Source organism: Triturus cristatus, chromosome 10 (assembly GCF_964204655.1).
Source record: "Triturus cristatus chromosome 10, aTriCri1.1, whole genome shotgun sequence".
Taxonomy (NCBI): Eukaryota; Metazoa; Chordata; class Amphibia; order Caudata; family Salamandridae; genus Triturus; species Triturus cristatus.
In genome coordinates this window covers 1,102,406,631-1,102,427,063 of record NC_140593.1, presented here as the reverse complement: position 1 = coordinate 1,102,427,063, position 20,433 = coordinate 1,102,406,631, and the positions used below count along the sequence as shown (strand labels likewise).

Sequence of the window (20,433 nt, the reverse complement as noted above, 5' to 3'; positions counted from 1 at the left end):
CTTGCAGTTGCGGGGAAGGTGACTGCCTTGCCCGAGGGCGGGGGTGGGGGGCTCCACCATATTGTACCTCCCAGTACCAGCCCAGGTCAGAACAATGTCATCCGTACTTCAGGAGGGGTCCACTACGCTCTTTATACCCGAGCACCTGAGCTTGGGGTCTTGTGACTGTTAGTTTGGTTCGGGCGACAGATGCTTCTGGTTTCGAAGTGTAGGGTGGGGGGTGGGGGGTTGGGGTTTGGTGTTTGCTTGGGGTCTCTCTTTATGAGACTGTTTTGTTTAGGTTTGAATTGTTATTTGCTGAGCCTCTCACACAGCGCTGCGCGGCGCCCGGCGTCGTGTCCCTTCATCCCGCTCTTCCTGTGCACTCTGCTGCCGCTCACCTTTAACCACCGTCCGACCACTTCCCCTGGTGGAGCCCAGTGGTCCCTCCGGGGCATGCGCGCTCCGTGCCCCATCCTGCTGGCGCCCGGGTCCACGGGTGTCCCCCCGGCGCTCCCTGCCTGCCCCCTTCCCGGCGTGCTTCTTTCTCACGGATGCCATGGCTGATTTAGCTCCCAAAGCCCAGGTGCGCATCCTGTCCTGGAATGTGAATGGCCTGCTGGACCGGCTTAAGCGCACTGTCGCTCTCAAATACGCCCAGCGCGTGGGCGCTGACGTGATCCTGCTTCAGGAAACCCACCTCCTTGGTGAGAACTGTCCCTTTCTGGCGCGCTTCGGATACGACCGGGTGTGGCACTCCGGGTTCTCGCGCGGGTCGCGTGGGGTTGCGGTCCTCCTGCGCCGTTCCTTTCCCTTTGTGTTGGCCCGGGTGGTGCACGACTCCCAGGGGAGGGCGGTTGCGGTTACCGGCACGCTTGAGGGCCGACCACTCAGCCTCTTGTCACTCTATGTGCCGCCCACGGGGCTGTCCTCGGCCTTAGCTCTGGCTGCGTCCTGGCTAGCGACTTTTCCGTCCGGCACTGTTGTCATTGGAGGGGATTTCAACGCCGTTTCGGCCCCGCGCCTCGACTCTTCGGGCCCGGTCTCGGACTCCCGCACGGCGCGGGCGAGGCAGCTGGCCGGGTGGGCAGAAGCTCAGGGACTCTGCGACGCGTGGCGGCTCTGGCACCCACACACGCGACAATACACACACACCTCAGCCGCCCACCACTCTCAGGCACGTATCGACGCGATCTTTGTCCCCCCGGCCGACTGCCCGGGTATCCAAGACGTCCGTATCCTTCCCCGGGGGATATCCGATCATTCTCCGCTTTTATTGGGCTTGGGCCCCCCGCCTCACGGGGCTCGCCAAATGTGGCGCTTCAATGCATGGTTCCTGCAGGACAAAGCGCTCCGTAAGGAGGTGGGATCCGCGCTGGCCCTCTATTTTGGCGACAATGACGGGTCGGTCTCCTCGGCGGGCACCCTCTGGGAGGCATGTAAGGCCACGGTTAGGGGGGTTGCCAAGGCGCAGGTGGTGAAACATCGCCAGACACGGCTGCAGCGGCTCACGGCCTGTGAGGCTCAGGCGCTGCGTCTGGAACAATCGGTTTCTGACTCCGGGGATCCGGCCGAGGCCCGGCAGCTGCGGCTCCTACGCGAGGAGATTCGTCAGCGGTCGCTTGACGCGGCTAAACTTCTCTGGCAATCCTCGGTGGCGCGGGTATATGGCTGGGGCGACAAAAATGGGGCGCTCCTGCACCGACTGGCCACTTATCCCGGGGCATCGCGCATCATCCCGGCGGTGACCGACTCGGGGGGCACGCTTCAGTCCTCGTCCGTGGCTATAGCAGACGCTTTCGCTCAGTACTACTCACAACTCTACCGGGCACGAGCTTCGGATCTGCCTTTGGCGTCATTGCTCACCGCTGGTAATTTACGCCTTCCCCGGCTGCGGCCCAGTGATTGGGAGAGTCTGGAGGTTCCCATCTCTCCTGAAGAGATCGGAGACGCGATAGGGCGCACATCCGCCGGGAAAACCCCTGGTCCGGACGGGTTCCCACAGGAATTTTATGCCACTTACAAGGAGCACTTGGTTCCGCGGCTGGGTGCCCTATATGCGGAGGCGATTGAAAGAGGTTCCTTCCCCCCGGAGGCTGACCTTGCCACGATTGTGGTCCTGCCTAAATCCACTCCACCGCCCAGGGACAGGTCGGCCTACCGGCCGATCTCTCTGATCAATACCGATATCAAACTGTACGCGGCGGTTCTGGCCCAGCGGCTACGGCCCCTCCTGTCGTGCCTGGTGCACCCGGATCAATGCGGCTTTATGCCGGATCGGGGCACCCGCCACTGCCTCCGCCGCCTCCACGTGGCTCTGGCACACCGCCATCGCATATCTCCCTACCTCACTCTCCTGCTCGCCGACTTCGAGAAAGCCTTCGATTCGGTGGGATGGCCCTACCTGTTCGACGTATTAGCCCATATGGGCTTCGGTCCCAAGTTTGTTGGGATGGTGCGGGTTCTGTACGCGCGCCCTCGCGCTAGAGTGTTGGTTAACAGGGCGCTGTCGAGAGCGTTCCCGATCAGTCGGGGCACGCGGCAGGGGTGCCCACTCTCACCCCTTCTTTTTGCGCTCGCAATGGAGCCCCTTGCTGCCCTAATCAGAGCGGACTCTCTCATTCGGGGTTGGGAATGGCCGGGCCTTGAGGCGGACAAGATCGCCCTCTATGCGGACGACGTTCTGCTGTACCTTGGCGACCCAGCGCGTTCGGGCCCTCGAGCTCTCCATACCTTGGGCCGCTTTGCCCGCGCCTCTGGCCTCCGCCTCAATTCGCACAAGTCGGTCCTCGTACCCCTTCACCCCTCCCGGGAATGCTTCGACTGGCAGACCACGATTCCCCTCCGCCGGCTGTCTTTCAAGTATCTGGGCATCTGGGTCTCCCTCCTCCCGGAATTGAGCTGGGCGCTCAACGTGGCCCCTTTGGTCAAGAGAGCCAAGGCAGACCTTACTCGGTGGCACTCTCTCCCGCTGAACCCGCTGGGGAGAGTGGCGCTCTACAAAATGATGATCCTCCCCCGGTTTCTGTATGTTTTGCAGAACACTCCGGTGTCCTTTCCGAGGTCGTGGTTTCGTGAGTTGGATGGGATGGCCACCAGGTTCCTCTGGGGTGGGAAGAGGCCACGGTTGGCCTTGCCGATCTGCCGCCTCCCCACCTTTGATGGGGGGCTGGGCATGACCAACCTCTACCTTTACTATCTGGCCACCCGGCTTCTGGTCATTCATGACTGGTTTGGGGGGGGATGGTCCGATCCGGCCTACAGGGTGGAACTGGAGGCCTTGGGTCTCCCCAGTGTTCAGGACCGCATGTACGGCGCCCCGATTCCCACCTCCTGCCCCGATATCACCAAGGCGGTCTTCCTGGCTTGGCGGGCAGCACTCCGCCACACCGGATGGACCGGGAAGCTGACGCGCGCCACCCCTCTCTGGCATGGGACATGGTTACGGGAGGTTGCGGGGTTGGAGGGTTTTGAGCCGTGGGACTTGCTCGGCATCTCCCAGTTGGGAGATGTATGGCGGGGGGGACGCATGTGCTCATATTCGGAACTGCAGGCGCGTTTTTCTCTCCACCCGTCCCAATTCTATAGGTACCTTCAATTGAGACACGCCATACGGGCCCACACCCCGCTTGACATCCGGCTGCCGGATCATAGCCCCCCGAAGGCTCAGGTCCTGATGGGTAACCTAGGAAGGGGAGGCATATCCAGAATATATCGTTCCCTTGTTAACAATACCCCTGTGCCCCAGGAGGGTCTGAAGGAGCGATGGGAGGAATGGGTGGGTCCCCTGGACGAGATCGATTGGCGGGAAGCCCTTATGGCTCCCAGGCTAGTGACGGCATCCGCCAAACTGAGACTCATTCAAATCTACTATCTGCGCACGGCCTACCTTACACCAGCGCGCCTGCGCCGCGCGGGCCTCTCCACCGACGCAGCTTGCCCCCGTTGTAGCTTTGACCCGGCTGACTTCCTCCACATGGTATGGTCCTGCCCGGAACTGGAGGGGTATTGGAGTGGTATAGAGACTGACTTGACGGAGGTCCTGGGGTGGGAGGTACCGCACGACCCCAAACACATCCTACTGGGTATCACTGACGGCCTGGACGGCACGCGCGCCGAAAAAGTGTTTCTCATGACAGCGTTAATGGTGGCAAAAAGGGACATTGCGGCAGCCTGGAAACAGCCACAGCCGCCTAGTCTGACCAGGTGGAGCGCGGGGGTGGACTGGTGTGCGGCGCAGGAGCGGACTCTTTACCAAGCTCGGGGCTGCCACAAAAAGTATCGCAGGGTTTGGGGGAAATGGTTAGGGAATGTATTGTGATTGGTAGGGTGGGGTGGGGCGGAAGGGGGAGGTGGTTCGGGGGTGGGGGGCGGTGAAGGGGATTGATTCCCAGATGGGATTAATGTATAAGGCTGGTCTGACAGGCTCACTGTTTTTTGTTGCACAAGAAAACAATAAAAACTTGTTTATCAAAAAAAAAAACAACACATTACTGTTACATCTGGGGGTCTCTAGTTGGCAGGTTAGGTACCACTGTCCAAGTAGGGACCCTTGCTTCTAGTCAGGGAAAGGGGGATACACTGTTAAGATAACCCCTGCTCACCCTCTAGGTAGCTTGGCCTGAGCAGTCTAGGCTATCAAAGGCAATGTGTAAAGTATTTGTACCAACACTCAGAGTAACACAGTGAAAACCCCACAGATTTACTCCACACCAGTTTTAGAAAAATAGGGTATCTTTACTAAAAACTTCACAAGACCAAATACTACAGAAAAACCAACATACAATTAAAAAGGTTACTTTAAAGATAGTTCAAGAGTTTGCAGAAAGTACTCCAGGATGTAAAAATCAGTGTCCTGCACAATGCGACTCTCTCGTGCCCAACAGTACCTGTAGTTGCGTTAAGGTTCCCAAAAGCTATAACAAGGAAGATGGCAAAGGCGATGCGATACTCCTGAGACCTTGGGGAGGCTTTGCAGCAGCCCTGCTTCACGCAGCAGAGGTGGATGCGCCGGCTCCGATCTGTAGGGGGAGGATGCGATGACTTTGGCTTTCGTTGCGTAGGTTTCTTAGGGGGAAGCTTCACGCACAGGTACGATGCGACGATCTTCGATGCGGCGTGATGCGCGGCACAGCACTGACTTCTGGCGCCGCAACCCTCGATGCGTCACGGGACGGGATTCTGCGTTGACACACGCAGCGACTGGATACTTTCATGCACCGGCAGTGGTGCAGCCCGCAAACTGGTTCTGCGACGACCCTCGCAGCGTCAGGAGTCTTCAGGCACCGGGACGATGCTCGACGCACTCGGCGATGCGGGGACTCCGGGTGCTGCGATGACGCCGCGATGAAATTCTCCTCGCACTCTCGCTCTTGCGACTCGCAACCGGATGATGCGTCCCTCAAATGGATGATGCGATGGGTACCAGTTACTCTTGTTCACGCTTCTGCTTTCCAGCTCCCAAACACAGCAAAACGAACTCCTGAGGCCCCAAGACTAGGCAAGCACTCCAAGGCAGGTCAGACCTCCCTCAGCAGAGTTCCAGGTGAGCTGGTGGTGAAGTCCTTTTGTTCCTGGGACTTCTTAACAGGGAGCCAGCTCTTCTCAGGCCCTTGGAGATCAGAATCAAAAGAAGGGGACACAGCAAAGTCCTTCCCCTCTCCTTGGCAAAGCAAAACAGCAAGCAGGCAGTCTTCTCCTCTTCAGTTCTTTTCAGCTTTCTCCTTGGCAGAGTTTCCTTCCTAGTTCCAAAGTGATCTAAAGTTTAGGTGTCTGGGGTCCTCTTCTTATACCCCTCCAAGTCTTTGTCTCTCTTTGTTTCAGTGGGGGGATTCCCCTGCTCAAACCGGTTCCTGGGTGTGGGCTGCCCTGGAGCACCTGGTTCCTTCAGAGTGAGGGGCAGGGTCATTAGACGCTCAGCAGGAGGTGGAGCCTTCTTTGTGCTGGCATAGGCAGAGTCCTCAGCCTGGCCAGCAGGGGGTGGAGCCGGCATTGTGCTGGCAGAGGCAGCCCTACTCAAACCCAGGGGCTACTCCTCCCACCCATTTAGAGCAGATCTCCCTATTCACTCTGCTGCTGACTCATCCAGACTCCTGGAGCCACCTGGCCCATCACATGACACCAGTCAGCCAATCTGCACACAGGCACACAGGAAGGTTAAACAGGAGAATAGCTACTTTCTAAAAAGTGCTATTCTCACACAGTGAATTTAAAAACCATCTTGCTAAAAAGATGTATAATTAAATTCTGAACACAAAGATACCAAACTTGGATTTTCTATCTTGCCTTTAGGGGAAGATAGGCATGTAAACAGCCTCCCCATTCTGTCCTATGGGCAAGATAGCCTCTCAGCAGTGAAAAACGAAAATGGCTGTAATTCACTACCAGGGCATGTTACACACCTCAGTACATGCTCTACCTTTCAGATACACTGCACCCAGCCCAGGGGGGTACCTAGGCCCACCATAGGGATGCCTGACATGTACAGAAAGGGAAGGATAAGGCCTGGTCAGGGGGTGCACAGGCCAGGTCGACATGGCAGTCCTGGACTGCACATAGGCACTGCAAGCAGGCCTAAGACATCATTTTAGGGCTACTCATGTGGGTGGCACAATCAGGGCTGCAGGCCCACTAGTAGCATTTGAATCACCAGCCCTGGCACACTCAGTGCACTTTACTAGGGGCTGACAGGTGAAACAAATATACCAATCATGGATAACCAATCAATATAACAATTTCTACAGAGAGCATATGCACTTTAGCACTGATCAGCAGTGGTAAAGTGCCCAGAGTCCTATTGCCAACAACCACGGGTCAGAAAAAATAAAGGAGGAAGAATCAAAAAGTTTGGGGATAACCCTGCAAAAAGGGCCATTTCCAACACAACCCCCTTCCAGCCTAAAGCCAGGGTAGACCAAGCGATACCTCGATGGGATTCCCTGCTTTGGGCGATAGAACACGGAAACTGGCCCAAACAGCAGGGAACTATTCCTGTTCTACGCCTTCCTGAACCTGGTTGGATCCCTCCATCCATACTCTCAGGGTCCACCAAGCCAACCCATGTGGACCCCTTCTCCCCTCCTGTGCAGCACCTAGCCTTAACTTGCTCACAGGTGTGTCCCAACAGACAGACAGCAAGCCGCAGTGAACACTGACAGTGGTCAGGGATGAGACCCAGGCCTTATTCCTCTCAGGGCCCTCAAACCCCTGTGGCGTCAGAAGGTGGGGGGCAGTAGCCCCAGGTGCTTGGCACCCTTTGTCCACTCCCTTCCCTGTCAGGTCGGGTCTGACAACCTGGCACTGACCCACCAGCCCCGGGCCTGTATCCGGTGGCTGGACAGGAGGCTGGGGTGGGCTGTTCCATACCCGGTCCTCCTGTTCCTTGGGGCTCTGTACCCTCCCACCTGGAGCGGTACCCCCTTCTAGAATAGTCAGGGCACCTGTGGCAGGTGTCCTGCACCATTCGCCCACCAGTTCAGGGGTTCTATCCTGCAACTGGGATTCCAGGTCAGGGGGGACACCCCGGACCTGGCCCTCCAACCTAGGGTCTAAACCCTCCAGGTGAACCGGGGTCAGAGGCGAGGACTCCCTCCCTCTGCACCCCTTTCCAGAATTCTGCACCCTCCCACTCGGAGTGGTACACCTCAAAGACAAACTGGTAGAGACACTGCTTACAGATGTCCCTCCCTCCAGGTCAGGAAACACCTGCACCTGGCTTCCCACCCCAGGGACCAACCCCTGCGGTTGAACACTTGCCCGGCGCACCAGGACTTCACTCTCAGATGTGTCCACACTGGTAGACAGCACCCACCTGGCCAACACAACGGTGTGGCCCAGTCCACCCCCAGGGTGTGACTCCGCCCCCTCCTTCCAGGGGCAACCCTGTCCACCAGGACAACCAGCCACAGGGGCCACTGACAACTGTCAGTGATGAGAGCCAGGCCTCATGCCTGTCAGGCCTCTTTAACCTCTGTGGCATCAGAAAGTGGAGGGCAGTAGCCCCAGGTGCCTGGCACCTTTCCTCCACTCTCCCTCCTGCCAAGTCAGTTAGGGCATCCTGACACTGGCCCGCCAGCCCAGGGTCTGTACCCTCAGGCTGACCAGAGGTCACGGGCGAGGCTCTCCTCCCCTTACCTCTCCTTCTGGGGTCCTGCCCTCTCCTCCCTGGAGAGTCACCCTCAGAACACAACTCACCCACCAGTTCAGGACCTCTCTCCAGCAACTGGTCTCCCAACCTAGGGTCTAAACCCTCAGGTTGCACCGGGGTCAGAGGCGAGAACTCTCTCCCTCTGCATCCCCTTCCAGAGTGCTGCACCCTCCCCACTGGAGTGGTACCCCTGGAAGCCAAACCGGTCAGGACACAGCTTACAGATGTCCTTCCCTCCAGGTCAGGCAGATCCTGAACCTGGCCTCCCAACCCAGGGACTAAACCCTGCGGTTGCACACCTGCCTGGCATGCCAGGACTTCTGGGGACTCACACAGTATCTCCCCGAGGGTGACACATGACTCATGTGTCTCGTGACAGTCCGCCTGGCGCAGATCTCCCGGCCCCTGTCCACCTGACAGTGCGCGAAGATCCCCCAGGACAGAAGTGGTGTCACCATGGTCACTCCTAGGGGACTCAGCCCTTCTGGCTGGTCCCTGACCCACTGGTTCTCCCACTGGGGAACACATCCCCCTCTCACCCCTCAGTGTGGACTTCTGCACCCTCCCAACTGGAGCGGTACCGCCAGACACCAGAACCACTGGAGCTCTGTTTACAGAGGCTCCAGGTTCTCCTGACACTAGGAGATCCTCCTCAAATGGCCTACTAGCACTGTCTAGGCCCCCAACCTGGTGTTCCCTTAAGGAACCCTCCAGGCCCTGAGACTGGGTTTCGGGCACCTTGGGACCCACAGTCCCACACTCACCCCTTCTCCACTGAGACAGGACGTGAGTCCCTACACCCCTCCCACTACACTGGGACCTAACTGGGCTACATTGAACCTCTTCCACCTCACAGGTCTGGAAGATATCTGTGCCACTCCTTTTGGGATCACTCCCCAATGCCTCTTCAGACCCTCTGGCATCCAACCAAAGGTCTGCCTCCAACGCAAGCTCTCTGGAACCAGAGAACTCACACTCCACCGGGTGTTGGCATAGCTCTGGAAAACAGGGACTTAAAATATGCTCTCCAACAAATGAATCACACAGCCCCCCACAGTCGTTAACCAAGCTACCCTTTGCCTCACCCTCCAGTGCCTCACACAAGTACCCCACACCACTCTCCTGAGATTGGCAAGACAGTACCTGACTGTCTCTGTCACACAACTCACACTCTTCTGGGCGGTCTTCACACTCACACACCAAGGTTTCTACCATGGGGAACCCCTCTCCCTGTACCTCTCATCTAGGGTCAGTAGAGTGTCCCTCCCACCACTAGGAATATGGTCCCCTGTGCCAGTTCCCCAATCTACTTCAGGGACACTGCACTCCACTGGAACTACATCATAAACCTGAACCCCCTGGTGTATATCAACCCCCTCCTTCAAGTCAGGTGCCACATCTCTGGGTGTTTGTACCTTTCTTTCAGCACTAGAAACTACAATCTTGCTACCACCATCTGAGCTGGACTCCACCTCCAACTCAGCATAGCTCACTTCTTGAGCTACCCATTTTTCTTCTTCAGCTGAGACACTCATGGCCTCAAGCCTCTTGAGCTCCAAATCAAGCTCCCTCATCCTTAGTTCATGTGCCAAGGTCAATTTAAATTCTTCCAAGGCATACATCTTCTTGCTCTCTTCTACTTTGTTCTGGGTTTCTATTTCCATCAGCTTCAACTCGAGCCTCATGACTTCTAACTCATGATCTCTAACCCTTTGGTTTTCCTCCAACTCCTCTGGGGAAAAACTTCTAGCTGAATGGTTGCTGCCAGCCCTGGAGGGTGCTCTGGACACAGGCAGATCCTGTGACCTGAAACCATCCGCTTGTGCATCCTCATCCACCTCTGCATCACCTGTCTCCCCAGCCTCTTTGGCTTCCCACCATGCCCTTAAGGCCTTCCGTAGCTCCTCCTTCCTGGAGCTGCTCTCCATGGGACATCCAAAGATCCTGCAGAACCGCTTGAGTTGACCTACTTTGTAATCACTTAACATTTCAATATCAAACTCCAGTTCTGCAACATCACTTGCTGCTTTACCCTTCTGAGACATGATGCCTGGATGACTCAAGGATCAGATCAAAAATAGAACCAAAACAAAACACGGTATGTGGTTGCGTAGTGGTCTGCACTTAAACTAGTGATGTACACCAATTACTGTGAGTCAAGTACAAATACAAGTTCAAATCCTCACCGCTGACCACCAATGTTAGATCTGGGGGTCTCTAGTTGGCAGGTTAGGTACCACTGTCCAAGTAGGGAGCCTTGCTTCTAGTCAGGGAAAGGGGGATACACTGTTAAGATAACCCCTGCTCACCCTCTAGGTAGCTTGGCCTGAGCAGTCTAGGCTATCAAAGGCAATGTGTAAAGTATTTGTACCAACACTCACAGTAACACAGTAAAAACACCACATATTTACTCCACACCAGTTTTAGAAAAATAGGGTATCTTTACTAAAAACTTCACAAGACCAAATACTACAGAAAAACCAACATACAATTAAAAAGGTTACTTTAAAGATGGTTCAAGAGTTTGCAGAAAGTACTCCGGGATGTAAAAATCAGTGTCCTGCACAATGCGACTCTCTCGTGCCCAACAGTACCTGTAGTTGCGTTAAGGTTCCCAAAAGCTATAACAAGGAAGATGGCAAAGGCGATGCGATACTCCTGAGACCTTGGGGAGGCTTTGCAGCAGCCCTGCTTCACGCAGCAGAGGTGGATGCGCCGGCTCCGATCTGTAGGGAGAGGATGCGATGACTTTCGCTTTCGTTGCGTAGGTTTCTTAGGGGGAAGCTTCACGCACAGGTACGATGCGACGATCTTCGATGCGGCGCGATGCGCAGCACAGCACTGACTTCTGGTGCCGCAACCCTCGATGCGTCACGGGACGGGATTCTGCGTTGACACACGCAGCGACTGGATACTTTCACGCACCGGCAGTGGTGCGGCCCGCAAACTGGTTCTGCGACGGCCCTCGCAGCGTCAGGAATCTTCAGGCACCGGGACGATGCTCGACGCACTCGGCGATGCGGGGACTCCGGGTGCTGCGATGACGCCGCGATGAAATTCTCCTCGCACTCTCACTCTTGCGACTCGCAACCGGATGATGCGCCCCTCAAATGGATGATGCGATGGGTACCAGTTACTCTTGTTCACGCTTCCGCTTTCCAGCTCCCAAACACAGCAAAACGACCTCCTGAGGCCCCAAGACTAGGCAAGCACTCCAAGGCAGGTCAGAACTCCCTCAGCAGAGTTCCAGGGGAGCTGGTGGTGAAGTCCTTTTGTTCCTGGGACTTCTTAACAGGGAGCCAGCTCTTCTCAGGCCCTTGGAGATCAGAATCAAAAGAAGGGGACACAGCAAAGTCCTTCCCCTCTCCTTGGCAGCAAAGCAAAACAGCAAGCAGGCAGTCTTCTCCTCTTCAGTTCTTTTCAGCTTTCTCCTTGGCAGAGGTTCCTTCCTAGTTCCAAAGTGATCTAAAGTTTAGGTGTCTGGGGTCCTCTTCTTATACCCCTCCAAGTCTTTGGGGCATATGCATCAACCAAACTAATACCGATTCCTTAATAGCGAAAAATAAGGAATCGCCATTAAGGAATCGGTAATTGGCATGCATCAACAGATTCGGTGAAATTTAGCGATTCCTTAAAAATCGCTAAATTTACCGAATCCTTAATAGCGGGGCACGCAAACGGCCTCACTAGCAAATAGCGAGTTCGGTAATACCGATTTGGCTAATAGCGAGTTCGGTAATACCGAATTAGCTATTACCGAATCGGTAATAGCGAAATCGCAAATTGCCGCGTCGCTCCGGGAACAGGCTGATGACATCACCAACCAGGAAATACTGCTGCCCCACCCACATAGCCTCGACAGAGGAGCAGACAGGAGCTGGAAAGAAGGACAGGCTGTGCAGAGTGAGGCCACACAGATTCTGCCATTCACATCACACAACCATCATGTCGCAGAAAGTGCCATCCAGCGCAGAATCTGCACGCAAGCGCAAGAAGAAGTTTTCGGACAGGGAGCTGGAGTACCTCATCGAGGGAGTGTCCAGCAAACACGACCGCCTCTTTGGCAAGCTGTCCCTCAAGGTGCCTGAGACCGAGAAGCGGCGCATCTGGCAGCGCATCCGTGAGAGGGTCAATGCGGTTGGCGTCACTAGCCGCAGCATCGACGACCTTAAAAAACGGTGGTATGACCTGCGGAAGCTCGCAAAAGAGAGGATTGCTGAGAGGCTCCGGGAGGCAAGAAGGACTGGAGGCGGAACAACCACTGCACCATCCAACACAGCCCTGGAGGACCTTGTGGAAGGGACGATAGAGCGGGAAGCCGTCGTCGGGGTGATCCAGATGGACACGTCCGGCGCAGCCACAAGTGCCCAAGGTAAGATGCATGCCTGTGCCACACCCAGCATAGCGTAAATCCATACCCATGCCCCCAGCCCAATCTCACTGTGTCTGCAGCTCTGGCACAGACAGCTCCACACATGACACTACTGCATCTTGGGAGTTGTAGTCTAGTCAGCCCAGAGTTCAGGTACAGGCGTAAATCCTCTGAGCACACACCACATATTTCGTACATGGCTGTAGACTGTTCATTTGTTGGACCACAGAGGGACATTAATGGGTACAACACTATGTAGGTGTAATCATCCCACTAATCATGCACTGTTTCACACACAGATGCATCACCTGGGGACTCTGACGACAGCGACCAGCTGATCATTTCTGAGACACCCGTGGAGTCAGACCAGGAGACTGCGCAGGATGCGCACGCACCGCCAACACCTGCCACCCCACCAGCACCACCTCCACCAGCGCCACAATCAACGGCACCAGCACCAGTGCCACAAGCCAAGGCACCAGCACCTGCGCCACAAGCAACGGCACCAGCAAGACAGCCTGCAGCTAGTACAGCCACAATACCGCAGAGGCACAGGCACCAAGTTGCGCCCTTGCAGGAGATGGCAACCCCCCCCCCGCAATTGGCACCCACGCAGCGCACATCCACACCACCTGCTGCACCACCTGGAGGCTCAAGACACGCACGGCGTCACAGGGCCCGTCGCAGTTCCGTCTCCTCAGCAGACCAGGACGTCCCAACAACCTCTGCAATCGAGGAGAGGATGCTGCGTACACAGAACCTGCAGGGAAGACATGTGGCTAGCATCAGCTGCAATATCGTGCGCCTAGCGAGGGAGATGCGCGCCATGACTGCAGCAGTCACCGACATGGGCTCCGCGGTCAGGGACATGGGCACGGCGGTCAGGGACCAGACCACTGCGGTTGCTGATGGCAATGCTCAGCTCAGGGAGGAGGTACGTGAGCTCACCCGTGCCATCAGGGAGGGCCATGAGTCCCAGAGGAGGAGTAACCGGCAGCTAATGTTGCGTTCTGCCGCCGCTACCAAGGCCATACAACGGCACAGCAACTGCACCGCTGTGTTGGCACGCCGCACAGTCTCCCTGCAGGTGGACCTTGGGCACTTCTGCGGTGATGTGGCCAAGTCACTGGGACACATCACCACTGCTGTGGAACAACTTCAGAGCAGCACATGCAGTGCTGCAGCATTGGGAGGGGATGACACCAGTGAGGCTGCCTCCAGTGTCAGCAGCGTGTCACTGGCAGAGGCCAGCACCAGGTGCCGAAGTTCGCGTGCCTCCACGGGGACAGGCCGTGGTGAGGCTTTGGATGCACCTGAGCGGAGGCTTGGTGTACGTGGCAAGCGCCACTAGAAATTTGGACATGCTGCAGGTCCATGGTGGAGCAACCATGGCCATCCAATTATTGTGTTTGCACAGGCCTGACTTTAAGGAACATTTTATTTACATTTATGCAATCGGAGCATGTTTCACAATGCTAGTTCTGTTGCACAATCCTCAGTGCTACTGTGCATTAAACAGTTGCACCCAACACCAACTTGTAATGTCTCATTTTACCCAGGGTCAAAAATGATTTTGCATTATGTCTGTCCGCCTCCTATGGCCCTCTGCTGTGTTTGGGATGTGTGCCGGTCGTCGTTGGGCGGGTGGTTGGTCAGCCTGGGGGTCGTCATCCCTGTCCACCTCCATGGGTATCCCCCTTCTGGTGGCAATGTTGTGCAGCATTGTACATACAGCAATTATTCGACAGCATGTGTCTGGTTGGTATAGCATGGCGCCGCCAGTCTTGTGGAGGATACGGAAGCGGCTCTTGAGAATCCCAAAAGTCCGCTCTATCACATTCCTCGTGCTGATGTGTGCAGCGTTGTAGCGATGTTCCTGCGGGGTTGCTGGATTTAGGTATGGGGTGAGTATGTATTCCCGCAGGGCGTAAGCACTGTCACCTAGAAGATAGAAGCATAGACTTAGCATTGGTGATGTACATACATGTGTGGTGTTGGTGTGGGGAAGCGTAGTTCTACGTACCTAACAGGAGTCCCTCTCCAAATTCTCCATTGAGTAGTCGCCTGTGCATTCCACTGTTGCGGAAGATGTATGAGTCATGTGTGCTCCCTGGGAATTGTGCCACTAGGTCCGTTATGATGTTGTTGGCATCGCACACAACCTGCACGTTGATCGAGTGGTATGACTTGCGGTTCCTGAAAAGGTACTCATTTGCTGACGGAGGACATATGGGGATATGCGTGCAGTCGATGCATCCAATCACATGTGGAAATTGTGCCACCTGGTAGAATGCCTGTTTGGTGCGGTCCAACTGCTGTGGGGTTGTGGGGAAGCTGATGTGTGTGTGGAGCATTGTCAGCATGGCATCTAGGAATTTTTTGAAGAAGCGTGACAGTGCGCTTTGCGAAACACCTCCGGCAACCGCAATTACCCCCTGGAAACTCCCTGAGGCCAGTAGGTGCAGGCTGCATAGGACCTGAACGTGCGCAGGGATAGCATTTGTCCTGTGTGTCTGGTGCTGCAGTAATGGTTCCAGGTCTGCAATCAGGCGCATGATCATAGCGCGATTGAGGCGATACTTCTGGTACACCTCGTCCTCATTCTGGCCGAGCAGGGTTATGCGCAGTCTGAACACTCGCTCCTGGACCCTTCTCCTGCGCTGTCCTGCTGCATTGATCCGCATCCTCCTTGCAAGCACGTAGAGGGCAGCCATTTTGTGGGAGCCAACAGGGTCTCCTGGGCCACATTTGAGGGTTTAGTGATTGCCTCAATCATTTGCACATGTAGGAAGTTTTTTTTTTTTTTTTTTTGTGACTTTACCTCCAGGTTTTGATTCCCCTTATTTAGCTCTGGCAAAATAGCGATTTTTGGGATTTTCGTTATTAGCGAGTTTTGTTGCATTGGGGTGCGATTCGTTATTTGCTATTGGCAATTTCCGGGAGCTAATAGTGATTTCGGTAATTGCGAATTCGGTATTTAGCGATTCGGTAAATTAGCATTTTGGGTATTAGCGATTCGGTATGTTCGAGGTTATTTATTTAGCGATTCGTTATTTGCTCGGGTTTTGGGTTGATGCATTGGGATTGGGTATTTTTCACACAATACCGGGAGCTTTTACCGAATCGGTATTTTACCGACTGGATTTTGGCTTGATGCATAAGGGTTTTTTGTCTCTCTTTGTTTCAGTGGGGGGATTCCCCTGCTCAAACCGGTTCCTGGGTGTGCTCTGCTCTGGAGCACCTGGTTCCATTCAGAGTGAGGGGCAGGGTCGTTAGACGCTCAGCAGGAGGTGGAGCCTTCTTTGTGCTGGCAGAGGCAGAGTCGTCAGCCTGGCCAGCAGGGGGTGGAGCCGGCATTGTGCTGGCAGAGGCAGCCCTACTCAAACCCAGGGGCTACTCCTCCCACCCATTTAGAGCAGATCTCCCTGTTCACCCTGCTGCTGACTCATCCAGACTCCTGGAGCCACCTGGCCCATCACATGACACCAGTCAGCCAATCTGCACACAGGCACACAGGAAGGTTAAACAGGAGAATAGCTACTTTCTAAAAAGTGCTATTCTCACACAGTGAATTTAAAAACCATCTTGCTAAAAAGATGTATAATTAAATTCTGAACACAAAGATACCAAACTTGGATTTTCTGTCTTGCCTTTAGGGGAAGATAGGCATGTAAACAGCCTCCCCCATTCTGTCCTACGGGCAAGATAGCCTCTCAGCAGTGAAAAATGAAAATGGCTGTAATTCACTACCAGGGCATGTTACACACCTCAGTACATGCCCTACCTTTCAGATACACTGCACCCAGCCCAGGGGGGTACCTAGGCCCACCATAGGGATGCCTGACATGTACAGAAAGGGAAGGATAAGGCCTGGTCAGTGGTTGCACTGGCCAGGTCGACATGGCAGTCCTGGACTGCACATAGGCACTGCAAGCAGGCCTAAGACATCATTTTAGGGCTACTCATGTGGGTGGCACAATCAGTGCTGCAGGCCCACTAGTAGCATTTGAATCACCAGCCCTGGCACACTCAGTGCACTTTACTAGGGGCTGACAGGTGAAACAAATATACCAATCATGGATAACCAATCAATAGAACAATTTATACAGAGAGCATATGCACTTTAGCACTGATCAGCAGTGGTAAAGTGCCCACAGTCCTATTGCCAACAACCACGGGTCAGAAAAAATAAAGGAGGAAGAAGCAAAAAGTTTGGGGATAACCCTGCAAAAAGGGCCATTTCCAACAATTACACAAGAAAATGGAACACAACAAATATGCAGAAATAGTCTTGTCACTAATCACCTCCATAGTTCTGCTTTAATAATACTGATGTAAAATGTATTTGCATGAAGCTCCTCCTTAGTTACCAGTAAGGTGTCATATTATATAAGGTTTAGTAGTCGGATGTCAAGTCATTCCATAATTGCAAACCTAGAAGTTTGTTTAGTTTCCCCGATACGTTTTTATGTGTTTTCTTATGGGGATGTTGTTTGATTGTAGATGATGAATATTTTTTACCTTCATTACTAGTGCAATGAATATTTAGTTCCCTAAAACTGTGAGGACCAGGAGGTGACAGTGTTCTTCAAATATAACCAGTGTGAAATCAACCTGTGAGCGTGTAGTGAAGTGGATAGGAGCTGTGAAGTTAGGAAAGAGAATAACCTACATATGACTTAGATACGATCTTCGTGAGGAGACATTTCATGAGGGATAATCTTGTACATTGATAATATCAATGTTAGTATGATGTTGCTAATGTGGTACCTACAATGATTTTCATGAATTTGGATTTGAAAAATGTGGCTGCAAGGAATAATTTATCATATGTTCTTGGGGATACTTGAACGGTACTTGGGGCATGAAATTGTAATTTGTTTTGCATATTTAGGAGAGATTGCAGGAGAAGTATGTGAAGTTATGAGTAATTACAAGGAATGCAAATCTGCAATATGGTGCTATATTTTGCGATGAAATGTGTCTGTGTGTCAAGTTTTTAATGGAGGATATATTTCACACAAACAATATAGTGCAAAAACACACAAGTGCTGCGAGCAAAAGATGCTGGCATTCTGCTTGTTTGCAAATATTCCCACACTCCCCTGCTATACCTTTACAATGAATTAAGTAGCATGGCATAAATGCAGAATTTTGGACATTTTGTATAGCAACCGTTGCTTGAAGTTTCTGGAATTATGCAAATTACACTGGTGTAATTTAAATTTCACCCAGGCCTTAAATATATTTAGATTTGCAAGCAGTGTATAAATGGAATGATGCATGGGAGATTATATATTCCCCCTCAAAATCGGGCAATAACTTTCTTACAAAAGGAACTTTTAGATTTCAAAAGCACATTTATTAAGGAAGAAGTCATTACTTGCCTCCTGTAAAGATTACAGGTGACTAAAGATGTCTGAGTGACGTGGGGTCCAAAAGATTAGGAAGTGCTTGTAGGGCTGCATGAGGCCTGTCACCTGCTCCCATCAAGCTTCCTTAGCGTCATAAGTTTGCAATGCCGAGTTGGTTTATGTGAGCTCTGTTGCTCCGTCTTCTCAGGCCAGGCTCAACATTACCCTTTCTTGTCCTCATCATCTGGATCTGTAAGGGGGTAGCACATACAGACTAGCAGGTGGCTGTCGCACACAGTGCTGCTATTGATTATTATCTTTAATGACCATCATACGCCACTCTGCGGTGAAAAGTGACTCTTTGTTGTCTTTCAGTGTTATCCAGGATAATTCTTTGTAATGTTGAAAGGAGCCCAAATGTTTGGGTTCGCCCTGTTGGTCAGTGAGCATTCTCAAGGCATAAAGTGTTTCCTTCAAGGTCACAGATGAAACTATACACAGGTCTGCAAGCCCCACATTTCAGTGAATTATGACTAGCGCGGGCTGACTCACAACAGTGTCTGATATGGCAATATTATTGAAATGTATGTAGATCAGTAACGTCTGTGACCTGCCAAGAAATGGATCTCTTGAGACAGCTTTAGGACTAAAAGTCCTAACTAAAATACATGTTGGCTGTTTCAAACCGAATATACTGTTATCCTGGATAATACTGACCCACAATAAAAATTCACTTCTCACACCAGTGACATAGTACGTTCATCGGTTACACTAATGGTAATTCCTTGCAACACTCCTAAGGCCGAAGTGGAGAAGGGATCCATGTGAACAGCAGTTGAACATGGGTGAGTCGGACCTAAGAGATGGGCGATCACTGTTGGGAAGGACGGGCGATGGCCTCCGTTTCCCTCGGCCGATCGAAAGGGAGTCAGGTTCAGATCCCCAAACCCAGAGTGGCGGAGACGGGCACCCTCGCGGTGTCCAGTGCGGTAACGGAAACGATCCCTGAGAAGCCGGTGGGAGCCCCAGGGAGAGGTCTCTTTTCTTTATGAAGGGCAGGGTGCCCTGGAATGGATTCACCCCGAGAGAGGGGCCCGAGCCTTGGAAAGCGTTGCGGTTCCGGCAGCGTCCGGTGAGCTCTCGCTGCTCCTTGAAAATCTGGGGGAGATGGTGTAAATCTCATGCCGGGCCATACCCATTCACCTACCACAACATCCAGAACTGGCCAGTAGGGTCACAGCCAACAAAATCCATTTCCCACACCTTCCGGTCCTTTTCAAACTACCGTTGAAGAAATGTTGGCCTCTGATATCAGCTACCTCACATGACATGGCACTACAGCACCACTACAGCACCACTCTCACCTTCTCACTCTGGGTCTGTCCCGATTTAACAGGCCCTTCACGATGATGATTGTGCGTCATGACGCTCACTGTGGCACAAAGTGTCCTGGAGGTGTATGCATATCAAACAATATCATCTTTTATATGGAATCACATTCACCTGTGATGGGGTCTTCAGTTTTGTTCATACAATCCACTCAAAGACTGCATTATAAGAAAATCGAGTTTGCTTAATGGAAATGAAACGGGTATTGCTAGTCACGTTGAATTTGAGGGAGCTTTATATGGTCATGGAACAAGTCAGTGACTTTCAATATCGTTATAATTTACACTCGGTGCAGCTGGAGTACTTTATCCCACTAAACTTTTATTTTGAGCATTGACTGTTCTTTTCATTGCTTCTACTTGACCTTTCTGAAGTTTGTAATTGTTTTCTATCTGAAGCTTAATATTTGTATTCATGAAATATATTTTATTGTTTTAGGAAATATGGATCGCCATCACTATGAAACATTTGAGAAATTTGGCAACGAGACCTTCATTATTCATTTAGATAATGGAAGAGGGTAAATATATATCCTGAAATACTTTGTCAATTTTGAAAAGCATTAAAAGATGTCTCTCACTTGAATGAGCTGAGTATGAAACCCAGGAGATTATCATTGTTAGGCTGATCACCAGGGACTGAGACAATATGCTACATTTACATGTGCTCCTGTAAAAAATAGAAAGTGGTGGAGCTGCACGCATGTTGGACACAAGCAGGGCCCAACAGTTGGTGCTGCTGAGCACAGAGAGTTCAGGTATGTGTAGGTCACTTGCTGTAACAACCCAGAATACTAGATTTGTGGCCATGACAAGGAAGAATTTACCTTCACGTATAATATACTTCCACTGGGTCAAACTACAATTACAGTCAGCCAATTTGTAGGTCTGTTTTGCACCAGGGTCATGTCTGCCTGTGGATGGGTACATGTAAATTGACTCTGTTCAAGCTCCTTGCTGCTGTTGTAGATGATCCTCATCCTGTTCAATCGGTTTTGTTCACGTACTTCTCCTAGATGCACTGAGCATCTCAAAGGTATTCTAGGCAGCCTTAAAAAGCTCCCCTACTTATGTCATCAAAAGAATGAAGCAAGTAAGATGAAGATTTCATTTTCAGATATGGTGGGTATGTTTTAAAATGCCCTATATTAATTTACTAAATCTATACTGAGGAATAGCTTCCTTCAAATTTAC

General features: G+C 52.7%; 1 protein-coding gene across 1 annotated transcript in view; it reads left to right on the top strand.

The window, feature by feature from the left end:
- The window catches only part of FAM20C (FAM20C golgi associated secretory pathway kinase), a 305,193-nt gene that overhangs the window by 264,428 nt on the left and 20,332 nt on the right, over positions 1-20,433 (top strand). The window contains exon 8 of the mRNA XM_085629328.1: positions 19,679-19,760. Coding sequence (XP_085485454.1) covers positions 19,679-19,760 — 82 coding nt within the window. The remainder of the gene's footprint in view (positions 1-19,678; positions 19,761-20,433) is intronic.